The following is a 24,742-nucleotide window of genomic DNA, read 5'->3' as shown; positions in this document are numbered from 1 at the left end:
GAAGGCAACTACAGAAAGCAAGCCTATTGGCCTGCATTCAAGTATGTTTATGAACACCATGTAAGAGTTTCCACTACTACAGGAAATTTTTACGGGATCCACAAATCCTATTTGGAAACCACAGATTTAAAACATATCCTCCAGTAAACAAGAGTTTTACTGTTAAATACACCCCAGGAAGTTTCTCCGTATCTTTTTCTCAGCCTGTTCACTTTCCTTGGACACAGATTTCTTGCCACTCTGCCTGCCAAAAAGGAAGATATTTTGACACAATCCACACCGTCATTACAAGACACAACTGAGATGTATTAGTTGTGAGCAGTCGGACAGGATGCAGTCTACTCACAGTGCACAGTCCACTCCCCCCAACACACTGTCCACAGAAAAAGGATAAAAGAAAAGAAACTCCACACGAGAAAAACTGGAAGACAGCGCAATGAAGAAATTCAGTAACACTTACGGTCAAGTCCGTTGATGTATCTCATTGTAATTTCACAGTGCCCCCAAACTGCACTGACTATGGGGTAAAGTTTTTTCCCTTTTAGTCCCCTGAAGGCCACTCCAAGATACTGTCCATCCACCATGAAGCTAAGCGTCCCTTCATCCATATCCAAAACCACCAGTAAGGAGTCTGGGAGTACAAAAGACTCGTCTGGTTCCAAAAAGACGGGATACGTGACCCCAGGCTGGTTTTTACAGTTGTGGTAGAGTTTGTTGCGCCCCAGATCCCAGCCCCACGACTCACTGTTGCTGCCAACCAAGGACGTGTATCCCACCGAGTGCAGCGGGGCTTCGGCCGTGGAGACGCCCACCACGGCGTGAGTCCCCCGCTGCCTCGTGGGCCAGTGGATCTGCCAGACGTGGAGGCCCCTCGTGTAGCCGACCTTGCCCCGGATACAATCCGTGCTCTGGGCAACCGGGTGTCTGTGAAAAGTCAGTTTGTCGTCTTCCTTTACAAAGATATTCAAGGAGCGATCTTCGTTGTTCCAGGCGTGTTTGTACTGGACCTCCAGCTTGGCAGGGGGCATGTCCAACAGCATGTCCAGGCGCGCTGGCTTGCAAAAATCCGGGCCTCTCAGCTCTCGTTTGACAGGTCTATAAGGGGGCTCCCTCACATCCACAGACTTTATGCTCCCTGAGATTTTCTGGCCCATTGCTTGGCTGCAGGTTTACAAAGGAGAAAAGAAAAGTTGACTTTGGCCCAACGTTACCTCATGAAAGCACCGTTATACTGAGCCAGTGGTCTGACAAGCTGACTGGATTTACTCCTCCTGTTTGGAGCTTTTTAGCAGCAATGTTTTCGGAGAAAAAAAATGCCCCTGGAAAAAAAAAAAAAAGCAGAAAGTTTCCAGTTAGTTTAAGAAAGCCAACAGAAAAACCCCAGCGTGTTTTTAAGGAGCTTCTTCTCATCCCTAGTAGCTATTTTAAACCCCGGAGCTGCCAATTCCCCACTCCTGGTTCAGTGTCCCACAGCCTGCCAGCAGGATGCGGAGCCCACCAGCGCACGGAGCGCAGACAGTCATTTCCTCCAATTCATAATAGGATGCAGACATTCCCCACCTTCTGCCCTTCCACCTATTTTGTCTGGCCAAGTTCACAGCGGGCCTGAAGCAGGCAGACGCTATTCCCCAGCAACAGCGATAAACTTTATGTTCAGCGGTAGCTTCACTTTCACTTAAGCTTTTGTTTCACGGTCTCAGAAACACGCAGTGTCACCATCTCCTTTTATTTCCAGGCGTTCTCTTCCCCGGGCCCTGGCGACAGAGGCTTCAGCTTCTCTGCCCTTGTTGAAACAAATGCAGCCAACAGCAAATGACTGCAAAATTTAAGTGTTTCTTTTTAACTTACTCTGGCCTTAAATAAAAGGGGGGGGGGGAATAAATTAATCTTCTGGGTTTTTTTTTAATAAAGGAGCTAAAAAAAAATTAAAACAAGAAGGAATGAGGAAGAGGAGCCATGGAAGGACAGGTGAAGAATAGCAGTTTCAGTTCTTTGGCAGATGTTTCTAATGGGCAGCCGGGGATGTTCCTCATGCTAATGCACAGCAGGCTAATCCACAGTTTCTATATTTTAGCATTCATCTAATGAGAAGGGCTGGAACACAATAAGACACATTAAGGGAAACACGTGATTTTCAAATGTATTGTTTCTTTGCTTCCATAGACAAACATGGTAAAAAACCACCCAGGAAAGATTCTTTGCAACCTGGATAAGTTAGATTCATTCACATTTCAGAGCTCACATAGAGTGCAAAGGTAAACCAAGAACTTCTAAAAGTACTAATGGAATAAAAATGAAGACAAAATCCTATAAACTCAAATAGGTGATTGACATGGGATCAAATAAAGTATCTGCACCAGCACACATATTTCTGTCTTTTAGCAAAACAAGTGCCAAGTCCAGGAATGCTCAAATATAGCCAAGTAGACCCACTCTGTTTATTTACTGACAGAGTGATGAAGTGTTTGAAGAAGCAAAAAAATCTCCAGACTCTCAAGAGGCTGAAGAGCCTAGGTGACAGTTGGTTGTCATAAAGTACCAAACAGCAGATGGACATAAATGTCTTGGGAAAAAAAAAAAAAATCTACTTTGTAAGTCACAAGTCCACATTCTTCCTTTTAAAGAACTTCTACCCCAGACACACAGTCTCGTTCCAAACATCATTTCTGAAAGAAGATGAGAAACACGTATTCACAATAGAAGGAAATAAAAAGAGAAGTCTAGGAAAAAAACCCTTAAAATTTACCATCCAAGTGAGTCTGAGAAGTGAATTAAGTCCTTACATTATTTACAATGGTAAACAACATGTAAAGTGTTTTCTGCATGTATTAAATGCAGATGAAACCACATCTATGTTATGTGAAAGTTTTCTTTCAAAAAAGTAAAGAAAAGGTAAAAAGTTGATTTTTCAAAATCACATGACAGTTACGTTACTGTAACGAAAATATTATTTTCTGGTTGCTGGTCCCCCATGGATATATGTACACACTTGAGCATGAGAAAACCAATTGGCTGTACCTAATTTTAATATTTGAAATTTAAAAAACATAAGCCTCCAAGTCCCTCATGTCACATTTGCAGGAAGATGCTCAACAATTCCCAGGAATCACCACAGGAGATCAACTCGAATGACCCTCCTTACTTCTTTCCAAACCACGTAAAAGGAATCGGAAACTTTAAGCAGTAATTAATGTTTCAGTTGATGTTTGCCATTTCCAGTATTGCAGAAGCACTCACAGATTGTTTCAAAGCTACGATGCCGATTCAGCCCATTGAAGCAAGTTCAACACTTTATTCCACACTAATAATCCCAAGGGAAATTACACAGTGACACTAAAATACACACAGGGAAGCAACAGGGAGTAAATGTTATCAGGTAAGCAAGCTTTCCTAGGAGGACACACGCTCAGGGATTGGGGAGTTACTTTTAAAAAGGTGATTATTTGAGCTCGAAAGGAAATGAAAAGGGAAAACATCAGACGTTCAAAGGGAACCTCAGTGATTTCTACATAAGATTTAGTTCTACTTGCCTTTGAAAATTTCCTCTTTAAAGCACAAGACAATTGCCACATTCCTGTCAGGGTGCTAAGGGGAGATGGCCAGGGAAGTCCTCAGTGCATCCTCCTGTATCACTTCCTGATCACGTGAGAAACTAAACTTGGACAGACGTCTACCTGGCAGATCCCCAAGAAATTATAAACACTGAATTGACTCTCTTGGCAAGCCACGGACATTCTTCCTCATGTGCCCCAAACTGTAACATAAATAGACTGCTAATAGATAGATCAGTAATTCAGAGGAGTAAAATGCAGCATTATGAGTACCTTGATACACACGCCCCTGTGTCTTTACTCTGAGATCTGATCAGTGAGTACTTTGGTTTGAAACTGTATCTTACAATGTTAGGTCTTTGGTCACACACACGGACATTACCACATAAATTAATTACATGATGTATCATTTTGCCAAATAGCTTTTCATGGACGTAGGACAGAACAACAGTGAAAAAATCTTACAGTGAGTGAGTGATACGTTCAAGATACAGCAGTTCTAAGCACCAGTACAACTCCAAAGGTACCATTCATCAAATACCTCCTCCTACACCCCATATTATACTCTCTTGTGTCCTAGTCCTGTGTAGCTGGTAATTCTCAGCTTCTGCTAGAAGGCCAACTGTAGCCATACTAACCTCATGCAAATATCTGAGGACTTGAACAAGTAAATGAGAAAAAAAAAGTCAACATTTAATTATTTGTCACCCCGTGCTGGCAGTGACCTAACAGCTCTGACTGCTGGAGCTTAGCAGTAGCTGACATGAAAATGTTATAGGAGGAGGCAGTGAGGGATTGTAACACATTCCCCAGCTCACAACCCATGCAGCAGTAATGTGAGCTCCACAGGGAGCAGCTCATGCACAAAGTCCTCCTGGCAGCTCACAACAGTCCCCTTTGGTGCTTGTAGGAGCAAAACCTGTCTCAAAGCCACCATCTATTCCCTTTCCTTGCCTGTATCTTGTGCATTCACAAGCAGATGGCAGAGACCCACACTGAGGTGAGAGCAGCAGCAGAGGCATCCCCTTGACCTTCACTCCATCAGAAGCTGCTGCTGGAGGAGCACAGCTCAACAGGGCCCAGCTGTCTCCACCAGAAACATCCCTCTCCCTACTTCCACAGGTAACAAACATACTTCCAGTGTAGATATCTTGGAAAAGTCATACTTGCACCACTACAGTGATGATTTCCAGGATGCTCCTCCCCACAGAGATGTGCAAGTGCCCCACACCAGCAGCTGTTGGGAAAGCCAAGCATGTGCCCACAAAGGGAAGCAGAGTGACCAACAATTCACCTGCCAAAGGCACCCCCAAACTGGCTCCCTGTCTGCAGGACTGGATGGATACATCACACAGGATTGGTAAAAGTTGTGGGTCAACCCAAAAGGACAGAAGGTCAGTTACTATTCAATCGATTTACAGAAATATTTGGTTGTAAAACCTTCTTACCATCTCTCAAATTAATAAAAACCTTGCCAGAATACTGTCATTCAACTGCTGTGACTTTTTGTAATCTTACATCACTCAGAGAAACCTAGACTCCCTTGCCTGTATCTTCTCACTAGACACAGGAAAGTTCAGAAAAACAAAGAACACAAATTTTCACTGTATAGTTTTGCTTCGAAGGTTTTCCCAAATCTTTGCTCTTCTAGTTATTTCAAACCACTAGAGGAGTTAAAAAATAAGAAAATATTTCAATCTGGCTTAATGTATCACCTTTCCATTATATCTGTTTAGTGACTACAACTGGAACACAAAATTTCATCAGTTATCCCTATGATAAAAGATATTTTGTGGAAAATAATCAGCACCTGGAAATCTCTGGCTGAGAAGACTGTTCGTTTTCATAACCCAAATAATTTCTGTCTCAGTTTCACATTCATGCTATGCTTTGTCAGGATATGATGATTAGACTAAATGTACTATACAGGAACAAGACAACTCCAAACAGGAAAAGTGTGTCAATGTGGCTTAGCAGCGTCCTCATGCAGACTGCCAAAATATTTTGGGAAATTATTCACAATAAAAACACAGATTATACTTACCAGAGAAAGGCCTGCTGGGACATCACTTTGCTGTCACTAAATAGGGTGCGTTTTTAACAGTCTGGTATGTTGGCATCAGCGGAACATAACTCTGATAAAAGAAACATGCTTTCTGCAAAGTCAGCTTTCAGCATTCATAGTTATATTTCCCTTTGGATTATGAACTAGACATGCAGAAAGCTTGAAAAACATGCATAAGAAGTGTCACCACAAACAGAATTCAAAACTACATCAAGAACCCGCTCAGGCTTAGGTTAATCCTGCTAAATTGACCCTTACCCAAAAGTGAGAAGCAGCCAGGTGAGTCCCAATTAATGACACCAGTTGGTGACCCTGTCTATCAGAAAAGGCAGGGAAGGTGATGCCCCGTTCCAACAGCATTTCCAATGTCTACACAGCAGTTCTCACTCTTTTTGCTATTGGCCCTCATCGTTTTTTTTCCTTCCTGCAGCCAGAGCTCACTGTCACCTCCCCTGCCAACCTGGGCTTTGTCACCAGCCAGCGAGGACTCCTGAATATCACAGCAGAGGCAACAGGAGGCTCTGAACCAAGGCTTCTCTCCTCTGTGGGCAACAAAACTGTTCACTCCCCAGATGCCTGAACAGAACTGATACCCTGAGTGTTGGAGCACTGAATGCAACCCTGTGCTGAGGTCTCTACAGAAGGAATGGGAAGAACAAAAACACCTGATATGCTGTGCTGGGGAAATCAATGCAGAGGAGTTCACTTGTTCAAGGACAAGGAACTTTTACCTCCACCCAGAGGATGTAAAGGCACCAGGGCCAGTGTCTGTCAACTCTGTTCCCAGTGTGCAAACAGCTATAGAACCATGACAACACTGTTTCGAGGGTGACAATGAATTAAGCATATTTTTGGCACCTTATAAAGACTGGCTAGCTTGGATTCAACTGTAGATCCTCGTATCCAGCATTGTTCAAAATGGGCAATAAATCAGCGATTTTGGCTTCCTTCTTCAAATTGGGAATATGCAGTAACAATGCAACCAGACAAAAATGCTTGGCTATTCTAAGCTATCCTGTGCTAGAAATGAGATTTTATGCTGCATGCACGCTTAGTGAATGACATTTAACATGTGGGATGAACAATGCAGCAGTAAGTCATGACTTCTTCAATTCCAGAAAGGAATGCAAATCCTGAAAATCCCAAGGACATTCCTTTGTAAAGAGTAACTTGTTTTGTAATGTTACAAAAAATGTAATTGTTTCAAAATTCAGCATAAGCTTGTTATTAAAAAAGACTGTGCATTTAGCTGCTTGGAATTAGAATAATCTGAAATACCACACCATCTGTACCACCCGACTTAGAAGCAGTTTAGTCATATGATGAAGAATGCAGAAAGAATCCTGAGTAGCAATGAATACAGTGGAATGTATATTTTTAAATACTTCCATCTACTGTACTTTGGAACTGAGCTGACTTGAGGTTTTGGGTTGGTTTTATGCCTTCTGTCTCTCTGCATGTGTTTCTGGAATTCGCCTCTTTCATACTGAAAGTTGGATTTAGATGTAGACACATGTTCTGAAGAAGCATGAAAGATGACAAAAAACATTTGAAGCCTGTAAACAGTTTTTTTACGTAATGACTTCTCACAATACAGCAATGTAATTTGAAAAACAAATACAGTACCATAATACCAAAAAAAAAATTGCCTTTTTTACTATGCAAGTACTCTTAAAAACAGCAACACTTCGGTTGTGAAGTTCCTGCAAGGAAACAATTAATTTCTTTTCAGGGTATTTAACAGGAATACCCACGTGATCCCACAATTACCATAAGGTTACAGATGTTTGAGCTGCTATATCCTTTCTACCACCCCTTCCTATTCATTCTTCCCTTTTGTCTTCAGCCACCTGCATTCAAATGGCCTTGAGATGGTCTGCCTCAGGAAACCAAAGTGGGCAAAACCTAGTATTTCATTTTGCCAGGTTATTTTCAGGTGGATAAACCCTCTGATCTGGAACATCAGACAATTATGTAAACACTTGCTCTGGTAAAAGGAAAGAGAGACAAAAAGAATTAAAAGCTCAAAGGCAGAACCGTCTATTTAGGCAGCAGCCCAAACCATGGAACAAATTTCCAGTCACTTCCAGCTGCCCTAAAGGGCCCAGCTGAACTTCATGTCTGAATTCAGTACAGACATGAGCTTCTGCTTACATCTTCCTCACTCCTCTGGCACAAAATCATTCATCTTTCACCCTTCAGCCACTCTTCTGTAACAGTGAATACCTTCCTGTCTTTCCCAAACAGCTGATGTAGCCATTTTGAATAATTAAGTGTCAGGGTTATATTAAAAGAGCAAATTAACACAAAAAAAAAAAGGCTCAGCGCTAAATTGAAAATTATGTTTTCAGCTCCACTTCGCATTTTACATTTCTACTCAGCCGTGCTTCACCAAGTAAGTAATACCAATAGGTGTCAGACCACGTGAGATTTAAAGCCCAAGGAATAATTAAGTTTTAATATTGCAATTTCTCTCTAGTCCTCACTACTTCTCACCAGCCTCACTCTTTTTTTTTTTTTTTAGACAACTTATTTTACATTTTACCTCTAGAGCTTTGTAAAGGATCAATACCCCTACAGCTTCAATTTCAAAACCAGAACATCCATTAAACAGTGGCCTTGAAATGTGGCTGAACACCTTCCCACTGCCTCTCTCCTGCTGCAGTTCCCTTTGCTGGAGTGTGTAGTGGAGCCAGTTGGCCTTTAAAATGAAATAAGCTAGAAAGCCACAGATGAGAAAAATACTCCTGGAAAGCATCATTCCTCAGTCTAGCCAGCCGTGAATCCCAGGGAAGATGCCAGAGATGATCCCTGAGCAGACTGAGGGAAGGTCTGCAGATGGTAGAAAGTGACGACCAGACAGACGAGAGCTCCTCCAGCTTGACACAGTCATTCTCTAGAACTTCACTGAAACTGCAGAAACTGTAATAATGTGTTGTAGGGAAAATCCAGCCCCTTGGCTCAAGCTTCAGTCTTAGATTGTGTCAGTGTTTTCCAAGCCTGGTGAGTCTTCTGTAAATCATGAGGGAGCCAAGGCCTGCAACTGGTTTTCTATGGGGAGTATCCTGATAAGGATGGGGATAAGGAGGAACACCCACTAGTAACAGCTCTGCAGGTATCTACAGCATCACAAGGCTGCTGTGGATTTGCCAGATTCTACAAGAGTCGGTTCCACCCTCGCAACACCTCTCTGTACGTTTTGTAGTGGGTGATTCTACTGCTTTGCCTCTGTATCATTTATAAAAAGACGTTCCCTAACAGCTGAAAATTTGCAATGCTTCTGGAATGACCAGGATATTTTTGTGGTCCTCTTTTGCATCCGAGCCTCACTTTGTTTAATTCTGATTTGGACTGAAGCAGCAGTGTACAGACAATACCTGTCAGATGCTCTCCCTGTTGGTGGGCAGGAAGCAAACACATTGGATGTTCCTGCTGTTCCAGCCCATGAGAGGCTGTTCCTGATACAACCTGGATGGCTTTAATACTTCCAACAGTGCTGCAAAAGCCCAGTGACAAAAATATACTGTGCCTCTGGCCAAGCACAGCAGAGAAGAGTTGAAGATATGCTTCCCTCTACAAGTGAACTGAACAGCCTGATGTGGCAGAGATGTCCAAAATAGGCTGTCTTGGACAAACCATGGGGGGGATCTGCTGTATGGAAGACACAAATGCATGCAGGGGTCAGGCCCATTCCCCCACTCAGGGCTGCAGAGAGAGAGGGGGAGGGCAAGGTTGGAGAGAACCCAGCCATTGTACTTGCACAAACACGTAGGAGATGAATACATGAGAACAAGTTTGATCCTGAACAAAAGCGTATTCTTTTGTTCAATAGGAAAATAGGCTTACACAATCACACCATCTGCATCCCTCCTCACCCTTCCCCCTCAGCCACTTCAGTCAATAGCCACATCAGCCAAATCTGACAGAACAGCAGCAGACTCAAAGACAACTGTGTTCCTACAGGAGAGGACAGACATCCTGGAAGTGATTACATGGAAGACCAGACTGGGCTGCAAGTTCATATCTTGCCAAGAAACTCTGAAGGGAATGAGCTCACATCAAAGCTGTGACTGAAGCTAAGTGTCCTGAAGATTTCATGTCAAATCAGCCACGAGACACAAAACCAGGAAGCAATGCTTCATCAGTCCTGCAGTTTCTTCTTTTAAAGAACAGAAATTAAGTAAACACGCTTCACATATGTTAAGGAAGCACCATCACAAAATCAGATTGCATGGATGACTTTGTATTTCCCAGGTGAGGTGACAAATGAAGTTCCATTCAGCTTTGGAGTGATAACAAAAAGACAAATCAACTTCCTGTTAAACAAATAAATGTTTTCTAAAAAAAAACAGAACACATTTTTTAAGCAACAGCAAAGAATTTCATCTGTTTTAAACACACGCCTCTGCTAAAGCCCATCTGTCAGCAGAGAACAATTGCACAGACAAATGGGGATGATGGAGAAAGTAATATCATAGAAACAAACTGCCTGAGCTCTAAGCAACAAAATTGATTTTCCTTACGCACATAAAAGCATTCCCATTTTACAGAGTAGTATTTTTGTTTCTGTTTGCTATTAATTTAGGAAATAGGACACTTGGTAACCCAGGAGAGGCTGGGAAAGGCCACGGGGCTTTAAGGAATAAAAGATTTACAGTTATGTCCCCATGTCAAGAATCTGACTCTTCCTGAAGAGACAAAGGACACCTTGGTGAGAACCCAGAATGGGTCTCGCAGTGATGAATCACTGAGTAGTTTGGGCTGGAAAGGACCTGAAAGATCATCAGGACTCAAGGAACTAGCACGAAGCTGAGCCAGTGGAGGTTTAGACTGGACATCAGAAAAAAGTTTTCACCCAGAGGGTGGTTGGGCACTGGAACAGGCTCCCCAGGACAGTGGTCACAGCATCAAGGCTGTCTGAGTCCAAGAAGTATTTGGACAATACCTTCAGGCACATAATGTGACTCTAGGGGTGTCCTGAGCAGGGCCAGGAGTTGAACTCAATGATCCTAATAGGTCTCTTCCAAATCAGCCTGGTCTAAGCTTCTGTGATCCAGTTCCAACCCCCCTGCCACAGGCATGGACACCTTCCTCTAGACCAGGTTGTTCAAAGCCCCATTCAATCTGGCCTTTAACACCTCCAGGAATGGGGCATCCCCAACTTCTCTGGTCAGCCATCCAGTCAATTCCTTATCCACCAAATGATCCATCCATCAAATCCATGTCTCTCCAGTTTAGAGGCAGGGATGTTGCGTGGGACAGCGTCAGATTGTTTACATAAATCCAGGTAGATTACATCAGTTGCTTTTCCCTGATCCACCAATGCCATCTTGTCACAGAAGGCCACCAAATTTCTCAGGTACAATCTGTCTTTAGTGAAGCCACATTGGCTGTCACCAGTAGCTATGTGGAATGTTATTTTCTTTCTGGATCTTTCACTGTTCTAGAGCCAGATTAAGGGGAAAGGCTGCCTTTTCAAACAACTGCTGTTTCTACAGAGGAAAAGTATCACAAATTGCAATGTCAGAGAGGGCCTCCAACCAGGAAAAGCCACGGTGAAAGAAGTTGCTACTCTGAGTCCCTACTGCTGACCTAACAACGTACATCCTCAAAAAATTTCTTGTTACAAGTGCCAACAATTCCAGGTATTTTTGCCCACAGGAAAGTACTTTAAAAAGCCCACACTAGACTTCCTAATAGAGGTATGGATAAAAATAAATCGGCTTTGTGCCTGTCTACAGGAGTCTCAACACAGACTGTGATCTATAAGCTCAAACGCAAGGTCTGTACTTCTCAAAATAACTTCACACTCCATCCCCCTGCTAAGCAGTCTTCCACAGGGAGGTTTTTTTTAAGTGGTATTTTATTTGTAACAGTTAATTTATTTGTAACAATCAATTACTAACTATACTTCATTCTTTAATGTACTGAGTGAAAAGGGGGGAAAAGAAAGGTTGAAAGTTATTTGGAAGAAAAGTGCACAGCATGCAAGTCTGATGGCAATAAAAATATAGTAGTACTGATTTCAGTGGCAGTACACCAACTGATAAGCGTGTTCCAATTAATCTTTGTACAAAACTCCCACATTTGATATTATTGCAAAGAATCTTCGAGACATCATCTAAATCTCCCATACTCTGATTCTCCAATAGCTCAGGCAGGGACCTGTTTTGCCCTGGAGAAAAATGTGCTCCGTCCAAATTTGGATCAGCAGTACTTTACACAAAGAGAAAGCATATCAGTAATTACAAGCTAAGCTCCAGCAAGTAGGTATAATATATATTTTAAAAAATGCTCAGAGTTTTTAATTCTGGAAAAAACAAAACCCTAGATTGCATTGGGATATACAGATCACCTTGATTTCCAGCATAATAAAGAATAAAGGTAACATTTATAAATATCTTTAAAAGTTAGGGACTACATCCAGTAAAGGAAGTTATTTTCCCACTGAGTTATAAAAACCATAATACACTCAATACGACTCAAACAAGTACTGGGAAAATTATTCTTTTTCAACTTCATCAGAGCTAGACTTGTTTTTGCTTATCACATCCTTAAGCGAATCACAGGAAGGCTAAAATTAAGTGGACTAATACAAAGATCATTTCAGAACCATCTGACATCTAACCAAGGCATTCACCTGAGCCTAAAGGAAAGTTTGCCTTTATCAAACAAACTACCATTTAGTACTGGAAGAAACTTGGAAGTCACATACAAACCACACCACTGTTGAATGTAAAGCCATGTGGGGTACTGCACAAACACTACAAATAGTGTCAGAGGAGAAAAACAAGCTTTTTGGCCAACAGATTAAGAAAGAAAAAGAATATCTAAAGATAAAAGAAATCTGAGGGGGTTTAAATTCCAGCCATTCTTTCAAAAGACAAACTGACATACATTTTTCCCCAAAGCACTGTGGAGACATAGAAATTGCTACTAGAATCACAGGATCAAGAGCAGTTGTGCATTTCTGTATTTAGCAGGAAGTCTGTCAAGTTTACAGTGAAGAGATCAAAAACAGAGACAAGTTTGAAGGAAGTAATTTACACAGTATGGAAGTTTAATGGAGCGTTAAACCCCAGAAGTTTAATAACACTTCTAACTACTTGAATAATCCCTGCCATGAACAGAGATCTTCCTCCACAGTGAAGAAAGGAATTAAAAATATATTCAATTGCCCTACATATCATCTTCATCCCAAATTTATAGCAAAGGACTTTTTGTTACAATCCTCCCTTTTCCCTGTCAGCTGACAATCCCATTGTCAGCTTTGTTAACACTGGGAAGGCACACGTGGCTTAAAATTTTACCCATTTTTTAGCACATTTTTAAGATGTTTATGTCCCCACCTAGCACTTTTAGAAAGAGAAGGATCATGAAGGTGAGGATCAATCCTCACCCCTCATTAGGTAGCAGATACCTGGTTTAATCCCAATCTAGACTAAAGTAAGTATGAAAGCACATCCTCACTTCTGATTAACAAAGTATAATCAGGGAGAGCATAAAAGGTAGATGTAGTGTCAGGTTCCTCACTGAAATTCTCTTAAGGATAAAAAACCAAAACACTTACAAACACAGATCCCAATTTCTGAAGCTACTGAATGGATTTAATGACAATCTGTGCGAGGCACTGCAACTTCTGATACTGCAGAAATATTTACATTTATATGAACAACTGCAAGCCAGAACCAGAAAGACCTACAGTTTGGAAGTCAATGATTTGTTGAGCCAGCAGCTGTAAACACAAGAGCTGAGCCTCTCAGAGCTCTGGGCTGCCTCAATACCCAGCAGTCAATCCTTTTTGTGGTGCAGCCAGTACTAATGGATGGGTTCCCCAGTACCATCAGAGTCTGTAGGATACATAAAAATTGGTTCCATCTGAGGCCACTTTTCTGTGCTCTGAAAAATATGGCATACCATAACATAACCACCATCCTTACTAGAAAGGGAGGAGACAAGGAAAGCAAACAGATGGACATCAGAACTCTGTGTTACCATCTAATTCCCTATTTAACATCCCTATTCCTATTCCCTATCTAATGGCACATGCTGCAAGGACAAAATCTTTGGGTAGGAAACAGAATGCACCAGGTTACCTCATAAGGACACTGCTGGTACAATTAGGAAATATAATTATACTCCAAAGTGGTCCCTGAGAGCAATTCCCTTGCTTGGGAACCACTACCTTACCACGGTGGTCAGAAGAATACAAGAGCAGCCACTTGACTGGTGAGTCTTTGGAAGGAAAGTCTTTGGTGAACTGTGCCACAGCTGCAGCCAACACAGACACCCCAGAGCAACGAGAAAATGCACCTTAAAGAGCTATAATGGGAACATGGCACAGGGTGCTCTTGACCAAAGAATCCCAGGCCTAAAATCCCCCCAGTCACTGTTTTGGCCAGGCCCTGCATAGATACTCCAGCTACCCAGCTCAGGTACCAGAGGATGGCATTCAGAGCTGACCCTGCACTACAAACCCAGGCTCAGAAGCAGAGAGGGCATGTTCTGCTCTGCTGACAAAGGATTCAGAGCGATCTAAGCAGGGGGGAACTCTCAATACCAATAAAAAATAAGGTAGTCAGGCTCCATTCAATTGCACCGTGCAGAAATCACTGTGATTTATGACTTCTGCCAAGAACCAATTGCAGAGAGGAGAAAAACCACCCCTGTGTGTGCCTCTCATACTAAGCATACAGCACCTCATGTCTGTGCAAGACACAGGAGCAACCAAGGCTGCCTGCTTTACAGGGACACAGTACTGAAGGAATTAATTCCTAAGGCAATGGGAAAATACTACATGGGAGAACTTCCAAGTCACAAATTCTGCTTACTTAAGCTAAGCTGCTTAATCAAGTTAATTGAAGGCATTAAAAAAGCATCTGGAGAAGAGAACACATTCACCAACCAGTCTCTAGCCATTCCTGATCTGGTGTTACTTTTTCTGGGCACCAGTTCCCCTGCTGGCACAGCACAATCTATCATCAGCCATTACACTGATTACCATCCATTAGTTTTCCTAAGCACAGGCATGAAATTTAAACCTACTTTTGTAATTTATTTACAAGCTGTTCACATACTGAATATGAAGCATATACATAACGCTTCGTGTTAACAAGAGAAATGTACCTGAATATTAGAGTTGCACGTTGAAAATTACCAATAGAAATACTCATTCTATTCACAAAGAATTGTTTATGGAATTTTTGTTTGGCAGGACAAGCAGGACAGAAGCTCACACTCTTTAAAATACAACTGATTAATATACAGTGGGGAAACAGGCAAGCACCCACGAGAATGACAAGTTTTAGGTATCAGTCCCATAAATATAAAATTAAATTAAATTGTCATTCTAGAAATCACTGAGAACAGAGCTGGGACTCTTATTAAAAACAATGATTTTTCTTCCCTGCTATTAAGGCAGAGTGATTAAAATGAAAGATAATGCCCTTTATTTCAAAAGCTAATTATTACATGTAATAAAATTTCTTCTTGTACCACGAGACCTAAACACACGAACTAAATTCCAGCGAGACCATCAACCCACACATCTTTATTGTAATAAAGTAACTGCTTGAATTTTCCCTTACAATCCTATTTCTACAACAGACTATCAAGCTCAGCTTTGATTTGAGCATACCACATTTCTTACCACTGCCGGAAACCAAACACGGAACAGCTGTGGAAGCAAAACCCACTATATACAAATATTCAGACAAAAAAAAAAAATTACATGCAAAAAATCCCTTGTGAAGGCCATTTCACTGGGAACTCTGAGGGAAGTTATATTAAACTGACAGTTCAACTTAAGTGCCCAGAGTGTCCATACTGCCAGCCAGCAGTGCTCCAGAGGAACTGAGCTGCTTGCCATGTTACTGCTTCCTGCATTGTTAATTCAGATGTCTAAATTTAGATGCCAGCTTTAGCCAGCGATTTTCCCACTTTTTCCATCAGTCAAAACAAAAGGAAAAACATCTCTGCATTAATTCACTATCTCCATCCATTTGCAGAAGCAAACATGATGTCAGAACTCCACACACAATAAACCAACCTCCAGCTACAGGGTGAGAGAAACAGTCTCTGCTCATCTCCTGAGTGACTGCACAGCAAGCAGCAGTTGCTGCTAAGTCACATTCCTACCCAACCCTGGGCATCGCTCCCCCAAGTTCCAAACTATTTTACCACAGGGAATACATAAAATCTAAAAATAAAGGGAGTAAAGGGAGAGGGTTGGCTTCTGCATTCATGAAGACTTCCTGCTCCCATGTCCTCTATTAGCAGGATGTGGGTGGAGTGCAGCAGTAAAAGTGAACTCATCAGTCGCTCTCAGGTCCCTGGAGTGTTGATACATTTCAGCTTGAATTTCCCTTTGGTGTCTTTTTCCAGCAGTCAAACTGTGATGACCTGGCACACATGGATTTTTTTTCTCCCCTTGCACTGTTATTCAGCATTACTAGAAAGAGGTGTATTTGAGTAAAAACAGGCTGTTAATTCTTGTTACAGGGTCTAAGAGCAGGAAATACAAGCCAATTATCAATGCTGGAGGTGGCTCTCTGAAACAAAAATAATAATTGTAAACTGAAAGACCACTATATACCTAGACACGAATTCAAGGCAGCAGCCTCATGCACTTTCTCCCATCCAACTGCAGCTTACTGAGGGAAGGAATTTTACAACGTCAGTGCTGACTCCTCACAGGAGTTTGAGCATCACAGAAGGATCTTGCAGAAACTCTTGACAGTTTCTGACAGGTGCACCCTGCCTATGAGGTCTATTTTCATTCCCTGTTTCATTTTTAAATCCTGAAAAATATTTAGGCTTAGTCCCTTTGACAAATTAATCACCTTTTTTCCAGGTGCACCTTCAAGAACTCGTGCTGCTGAACGCTTGCTGTCTTTCCCTGTTCCTGCTTCATCCACATCCAGTACATGGCTATCAAGAGAGAGATCTCACAGGCAAGCCTCTCTTCTGTCTCTCCACCTACACATTTTGCTTCAAATACCATTAAAATGAACACCAAAAAACTTAAAAACAACGAGTACATACTCCAGGTCTCATGCTCATGCTTGTTTAATATATCTCGTTCTATTTAAACCTCAAAGGATAAGATACCATACATGTTGTAACAAATCCTTCCTGAGCACATTCTTGCATCTTTGGTAGACAATCACTGCACTTACAACGCTGCATCTTAGTCTAAACAAGCCATCAATGAACTGTGTGTAAGGTTTTCTAGACTACTGGAAACGGTTACATCAGCACTGACTGAAGTACAAAGGCATTTCTTTATTTTATGTTATAATATTTTAAATGATCAAAAAGCTTCAATGCATTATTTGCCTTTGAATATATGAGATAATAGAAATCCCACCCTTTTCATCTGAAAACATCAAAACCAAAGGACTGTATAAATATTTAGTGAATGATCAGTACACCCTGAATTAGAAGTGAGAATATCACAGTATTACCCAGATGTTCACAGCATCAGAGACTGATGGTACTGAAATGCAGGGACAGTCAGGTGCTGGCACAAATCAGATGTAACACTAATGTGCAGTAATGCAGTCAAAACAAGGTCAGGATGGCAATGTTCCTGTCTTTTACACACTTTGATGTGTCATCCTTGTTACTTCAGACAACTTCTGTCATCTCTGAAACGCCTGACAACAGCTTTCAACAGCAACAAGGAAAACAGCATTTTGACTTCTTTCTGCTGCATCACAGTTTTTGAAAGAAAGGTGACATAATGCACCCAAACCTCCTTAGGGGGTCAGACCCCCAAAATAACCACCTGCAATCCACAGACAGGGACTTCCTTCAAGCATGAGATGAAAACATCAAAGATCAGAATTAAATTTCTCATTAGTCTCAGGTTTAACACCTGCCCAGAGGTGCACTCACTGCTGGCTCCTTCTTCCCTGGGCAAAGGATGAAATAATGGCCCTGCCCAAGTGAATTAGCTGGAACCTCAAAATATTCTCAGTCTTTGAAAGAGTTCAGCATGGGCTGGTATCACTCACTGAGATCCTCAATGTAAATCCAAGTAGATTAGTGATAACCCACGAGGAACAGATATTCAACTCCCCATGCAAATACGTTACACAAATCAGACAAAAATATCTACAAGTACACCTTTACAACTTAAATTAAAATAAACTTTCAAGATAACCAAACAAATGGAGTCTTTAAAATTTAATTTTAATGTTTGGGGTTTTTAACCTCAGTGAAGTATCTCAGCCTGAAAATAACACAAACAACACCATAGAGACCAGGCTGCAATTTTAACTCCTAAATCCCCACTTCAGCTATACTGAATTTTAGGATCATTTGTAACTTGAGCCAATAATTCACAGAAATGAAATCAAATACAGGATACACTACAAAATTAAATGTAATGGCATCGCTGAGCAGAGAACATAAGTACAAATAAATTAAACTTCATTTTAAAGCAACTATTCACTTCATAACATTACAGTTCTGCAGTCAAAAGCACATGACAAACTTTGGTGAGGAAAAGAGCAGAGCTTAATTTAGAAATGGAGTCTAAAACACTTAAATTCGAAAAAAAGAGTTTCAAAAGTACCAGAATACCCTTCTGTGTCCAAACTACCTTTAAAGTAATTCTCAAAACAAGAAACCTTTTATAATTGCGCTAGTAACTCAGAAAATATTTAAAGCTCAGTGTTCAAAATTCCTTTTATTCCCCACTTAAACCAACTATTTCCTTGGCTATACATAAATTTGACTGTCATGGCATTTTCTCTCCTGTCAAGTAATACAGTCCTTGCTGACAAAACAGTGCATTTATTGTTTAATTTTGTGTGGCTTCTATCATGAAACAATTAGAAAATAAGCTCAAAATTTTGGAGAATTAGTTTAGTTCTCAAACACTACAGCCAACTTTCTTTCAAACCATTTTCATCTGTCCCTTACAAAACTATTTTTTAGAATATTCTTAAAGAAAAACAAAAAAACCAGTGCATAGATGATGATTATGCCTACAATCCACATTTAGTGATTTCTGTGGACAGCACATCCTCAGTATAAAATGTAGCTGCAATGTAAATACTTTGTGCAACAAGGTTTTCTTTTAAAATTTTGACCTCCAACATGTAATGAAAAAAATCTTTCCTTTTACTAGAGGCAATTTGTTTCTGCATTCATTTGAAGAAGAGATGGAGGAAAAGCAGTTAAAATTAAATGACAACTGAGCACCTAAACCTTTCAGCAGATTTGAAAAATCTCACCTTTGTCCATGCCTAAAGCCACGCAAGTGCTCTCACATGAAAAAGCAAATCTAAGTAGGCTGATTTTTAAACATCCAAGAACCAAACATCCATCCAAGAACCAAACATCCATCCAAGAACCAAACATCCATCCAAGAACCAAACATCCATCCAAGAACCAAACATCCATCCAAGAACCAAACAGACATCCAAGAACCAAACATCCATCCAAGAACCAAACACCCATCCAAGAACCAAACACCCATCCAAGAACCAAACACCCATCCAAGAACCAAACATCCATCCAAGAACCTCCTTTTCCAGCCAAGGTTACACGAGGCTGTTGCTGCTGCTGCCACCAAGTGTAGAAGGAGCTTGAATGGTCTCCAGGTACGGGCCTCAGTTTCCCTTCTTACACAGACCTGGGCCATATTTAGGTACCAAGCAGAAAAAAACACTGAAGAAATAAATACAACAGCAAAGTCAGCAGCCACCAGTTCCTCATGCTATCTGCAGACAAAAGGAATCCTAGGCTGTCCAGCCACTCCACAGGAGGTTCACTCAGCAGCTCCCTTTCCCAGCAAGGGGAGGTTTCAGGAGATGAGCTGCTGCAGTCCAGACCATGGTTAGGTCCCAAAGCATGGACCTGTTTTTGCAGGAAGGAAACCCTCACTCTTCTGACAAGACAGTGGAAATATGACCAAATCTTTTTTTCTCTCTCAAAATCTCTTTGCAAAATCTTCTTTAGGAGTTGTTACCACAGAGAGGCACAAATGCACACCAGACTTTGGCAAAAAGGGTAGAACGAGAAAGGCAGTATAAGAACAAGTTTTAGGAAATGTGTGTTTAAATCAAGAGAGCCAGACTCAATTAAGGAGTCTCTGCTGTATGGCTCTGAAAGAATTAGCTTGCAATCAGCTCTAAGATGGATCTCATACATTGCTGAGCTTCATGCTGCACACCAAAGCTTACTTGTCATTTCAGCCTCTGACAAATCCTCGAAGATAAAGTTGCTAAGTCACCTGCACTCTGCAGTGCAACACAATAAAACCTGTCATCTGACACCAGTCATGAGCAGGATTAGCCCATGATGTTCAATCCAAAGATAAGTAAAATAAGCATAGAGAAGCAAAAAATTATAGAGAATACTGCTCAGCACTGCTCTGAGTTCAAACGGCTTCAGTACGAACAGATTTAGGTCACAGAACACCTGTCTTTTAGTCCAGGCACCTCACCTCTCACTAAAGAAGGAAACAGATATGAACTCTCCTCACGTCCTTCATTGCTATGGCCAAACCACAGCAATCGTGTTAAATTCCTGTATTTCAGTTGCTACAGAAAAGTAGGTGCTGCACCACATTGGCCTCTGAGGCAAAGGTGACATCCACCAAATAGACAAAATAGAGCCATCACGTTTTAATCAATTATTGACAGTCAAATTGCAACTGCAGTTCTTAACCCAAAGTCGTGGCACTCTGAGGGCACTGCTCTCTCTTAACCAGCACTGCTCCCAAAACATAAGCCACATTTTCTTGCTGTCCTCTTTGATGTATTTTTCCACACTGCCACCAAGGCCACTGGGGCACACTGTTTTCTTTAAGCTTTGCTTTAAAATTAAATCTCTTCAAGGCAAGGATTCTTCCTTGATAGGTTGTGAATGCTACTGATTCTACTGTCAGTTTTCCAAACACACAAAAAAAAAACCCTCCAACCTTAATTTTATCACCACCCGATCTAAAGGACTGTGGGCTGTGGAGTTGTACAAGCAGCTGAGGCACAGGAGAGGCATTTTCTGACATCATTCCAGACATCACCTGAAAATGGGATTCAGACAGTACCCACCATTTCAAATACTTTAACCCTTGAGAGAGCACAGGTCAAGCACACTGCACCGCTGTCTGCAAGCAACAGAAGCTTGGACACTGTAACAAAATAACAAACAAACTGTTGTTCTTTGAGAAACTTATCGGTAAACTCTGTATTCAGCCCTTCTGGAGGAGTGCTCCCTAGGATATTTGCAGTCTAGCACCAGTATTAGTGATACACGTGCACCTTTTCAAAGCAAAGTAAGTAAAATGCTCCAAACAACCAAGCCCCACAGACAACCTGAGCATAAGTTGACTGAAGTTAAAGGAGTCTGAAGACATGAACTGCTCTTGCAGGAAGCGCGTGATGCATTAACATCTTATCCAACTGCACGTCAGCTAACAGAGCTCTCTGCTGCCTAAGTTACATATTACAAAGACAGTTTGAAGTCAGGCCTGAAGGCTGTGTGTGCTGCAGGGAGTGACGCAGATTCACTACCACGTACGTACACAACCCCATGAAAAATAAGTGTGGGCGAGGTAGCTATCTGGTCTGGCAAGTTTCAACCCACAGCACACATTTATTTTCAAACAGTAAGTCCAACAACACTAACTTCTAGAATTATTAGCAAATATTTAGCCACACGTAGCAACTTTACATAGTAGAGTTTCGATTTCAAAAACTGGTTAACTGTTCAGTGGGCAGGTTTAAGCAATGCCTTCGTCACAGGAAATGGATCTATACTGGCTTAATAAATAGTTTAAATTCCCAGGAAAACGTGTGTGTATCTCACACTCATTCACAGGGAGACTACACTGAGACCACTGTGTCCATCTAAACAGAGGTTTCCCAGCATGGAGTCCTTTATCACTGGAGCCAGGAGTCCAGGTTTGCTTCCTGGATGGCATCAGGAAGGCAGGCACCAGCCTCCACTCCTCTCTGCCATCAGTCTCACTTTGGTCTCCAGGATTTATCAAGTCCAGTAATATTTACGTCCATCCTCCATCCTGGGAAACCTGCTAAGAAGAAAACACATCTAGGTTTCCTTCACATGGATATTCTATTAAGAAGAGTGCATTTATCCTCACTAACTGATGGTGGAAACGGAAGTGAGTATCCAGGACACTCTGCATTACCATTATTCAACCTGAGATTTACCAGCCTGAGATTCACCGCTCTGAGAGCCTCAAATTTGCACTGAAGTGATGCTGCCCCAGCACAAAAAGAATCGAGTAGAGGCTGTCAGTGCAGCAGCAGTGAGCAGCCAAGCAGGCTAAAGAGAGATGACAGCTAAAACACAGCACAGCTTACAGACTTGGGTCTGGTAAAGGCATCTCTCTTTCCACCTTCCACTTCTTGGCCATGCAGAATTATGGGGGTAGTTGAGTATCTAGCTTGATGCTGCTCTTCAGTTTAGCCAAGTATTTTTAACAGTTAACATCTTAGAAAACCATGCAATGCCTTCTTCCTCAATTGCTGTCATCGTATTTCAAATGTGTAGGCAAAACAGCTCCTCGAAGGAAAACTCTCCAGCTGCCTCAAAAGAAGCCAACTCAAAGTAACCATCAGACAGAGTCCTGGAATATGACATCAAGTGCCACTATGAAAATTATCTTCCTTCCCCACAAGAAGAGGTCAGTGTCCTATACACAGAAGAGGAGCAAACGGTGATTGTGAAGGAAAAATGAGACAAGAATAGCTTCCTTGAATTTTTCTTGGTACATGGAAAATCCATTACAGAAGTTTACACAGCAACAATGAAGCCTGACAAGTTAATGAGCTGCTGCTTGTGGAGTCACCGGAGAGATGGCCCATCGTTCAGGAATTCCTATGCTGCACAAACACGAGTCACAAAGATGACTGTAATTTGGTCAAACCAAAAATCAGAAGTTCTGGTTGTTTCAAGAAACAAGATATCTGATTATTAATTCTCATGCAAGTTTTCATGCTTCTATTAAACAAACAAACAAACAAACAAAAGTCTCACAACTCTGAAAAGTTCCTGGCAAAAAGGTGGCACTGCTTTGTTATTCCCGAGCCCCAAAGCCTGTCGAGCAGGAAGCCCGGTGTTTGAAATCGGGCTGCGGAGACATTTGCAAACACAAACACACACTGGCAGGATGGTATGGGTGTGAACACAGGGCTCTCCGAGCCTACCAGCACCAATATGTACTTCCAGAGCAACACCCACATGAGGGCCTCAGCAAGGCACAGATCTGTGAAGTTTTATCATCCTTGTGATGCAGAGAAGTACCGAGCCTGCCTTCAGCCCTGGCAGGGACACTGAGGCACAGGACGGTCATCCAAGGACATCCAGAGTCAGCAGCAAGACACTGAGGCACATTAGCTACCAAGGAAACCAGACTTACACGACTAAGGTCAGTTATAAAACTTCCTCTGGTTGTTAAGAGAACATACGGTATCTGGCATTTCTCTGTCAGCAGCACCAAATAATCTCACAGCAATTTGATATTCACGTCCCTGACGGGCTCCTTTAGTTACAGAAACAACATTAAAAATGTAGCATCCTTTGAGATACCCTGCACAAGTCAGGCCAGTTTCAAACATAAACATCAAGAGTAACTCTATGGGGCTATTTTTTCTCCTGATAAGTTCTTTTGCAACGTGGAGATACCTTATCAGGGATTGCTTCTGTCACCGGAAGGCAAACAGAGCACTGTGAAAATAGCAGGTATGACTTAAACACCGAGGGGCTGTAGCCTACATCAAACCAGCGGCTGAAGTGGTAGCTGGCCATCTCTCTATATAGGACACTTCCCACCCTGTAGCAGCCTACACTCTTAAGTCCTGGGCACAAGGAAATAAAAACGATTCGCTGCCAGCACGGACGCTGCCACATCAGCGCCGAAGCCTCTCCAGCAATGAATGGGGCTGCGAGGGCAGCGCTCAGCTCCCCTGCCCTTGGTGCTTCTGCAGGAACAGCTTCCTACCAGCGACAGCAAACGCCACTGCCTGGCTCCGAGTTCTCACAAGTAACGTGAGGGCAAATTCAGTCAATACCTCCCTTTGTTGAAACACAAGTCTCGCATACAAATTCAGGCTTGTCTTGACAAAGGTTCAGCTTGCCTCTTACTCTTACGGAGAGGACAGTTTAGTATTTCAGATCCGTCTAAGTTGAACTGAGGTCTGGTTTTTACTGCCTGAAAAAGCACCAAGTAACCACTGTAAAACATTAGCTTGTGGCAATCGTTAGGCAAAAGGTTTTGCTTTCGCCAGCGTGAAGTCAGATTAATTCAGCTCATAAGAAACGTAAATCGCCAGTTATCCAACATCTAGGAATAATTCTAATATGTAGCTCAGGAAAGTAATTTCTACTGTAAACCATTTCGTTATAAACCAGAAAACGGTTCACAAGTGTATTTCTCTTAACATCAGCTTGAAAACAAGCACTGTTTCAAAATAAATAAATAAATAAACCAACCACAAACGCGTCTCCACACACGGTCCAACAAAACACAGAATTCCCACGAACCGAAGAATTCACCCACCGCAAACTTACCATAAATCCCCAGCACAGCACCGCCGCCGATCCGCTACGCCGGTAGAAGGAAAAAAAAAAGAAAAAAAAAAAAAAGGAATCCCGGGGAAAAGAGCCGCGGATCGCAAGTAAACAAACTCGGGAGCCCCCCGTCTCCCCGCCCGCCGGAGCGCGTGTGCCCCGCGCCCGGCACAGGCTGATGCGGCCGCCGCTGCCCCGGGGAGGGAGGCGGGAGCAGCCGGGAGGCGCCGCGGCCCGGACCGCGCCCGGGGGGCTGGGGGGCTCGGCTGGGCTGCGCTCGGCTCGGCCGGGCCGCCCGGGAGCCCCGCCCGGAGCCCGGGGGCGGCGGCCTGCGGCGGCTACCGGGCTTTGTGCGCGCTGCCTGCCCCTGGGCCGCCCGCCGCCGCCTCATGCGAGAGCCGGCGCAGCTGGGCAGCGCGGCCAGCGCCGAGCCCCCTCGCGAAAGCCGATCCCGCTGATCTCATCACCGCGGGTTACTAATCCAATGACCGCGGAATTAACAGCAGATGGCGACGCCCCTTCCCCCTTCCCCCCACCCTCCGCCCCAGCCCGGTCCGGCCCGGCCCCCGCGGACGCG

General features: G+C 42.6%; 1 protein-coding gene across 1 annotated transcript in view; it reads right to left on the bottom strand.

Annotated features, from left to right (window-relative positions):
- SPSB4 (splA/ryanodine receptor domain and SOCS box containing 4) overlaps positions 1-24,383 on the bottom strand; it is an 83,229-nt gene extending 58,846 nt beyond the window's left edge. Inside the window, exons 1-2 of the mRNA XM_050308326.1 lie at positions 24,166-24,383; positions 461-1,319 (exon numbers count right to left, since the gene is read on the bottom strand). Coding sequence (XP_050164283.1) covers positions 461-1,154 — 694 coding nt within the window. The 5' untranslated portion in view covers positions 1,155-1,319; positions 24,166-24,383. The remainder of the gene's footprint in view (positions 1-460; positions 1,320-24,165) is intronic.
- Positions 24,384-24,742: the final 359 nt, after the last annotated feature.

This window comes from Myiozetetes cayanensis, unplaced genomic scaffold (assembly GCF_022539395.1).
Source record: "Myiozetetes cayanensis isolate MyiCay16 unplaced genomic scaffold, myiCay2020 scf13, whole genome shotgun sequence".
Taxonomy (NCBI): Eukaryota; Metazoa; Chordata; class Aves; order Passeriformes; family Tyrannidae; genus Myiozetetes; species Myiozetetes cayanensis.
This window is presented reverse-complemented; position numbering and strand designations above follow the sequence as displayed.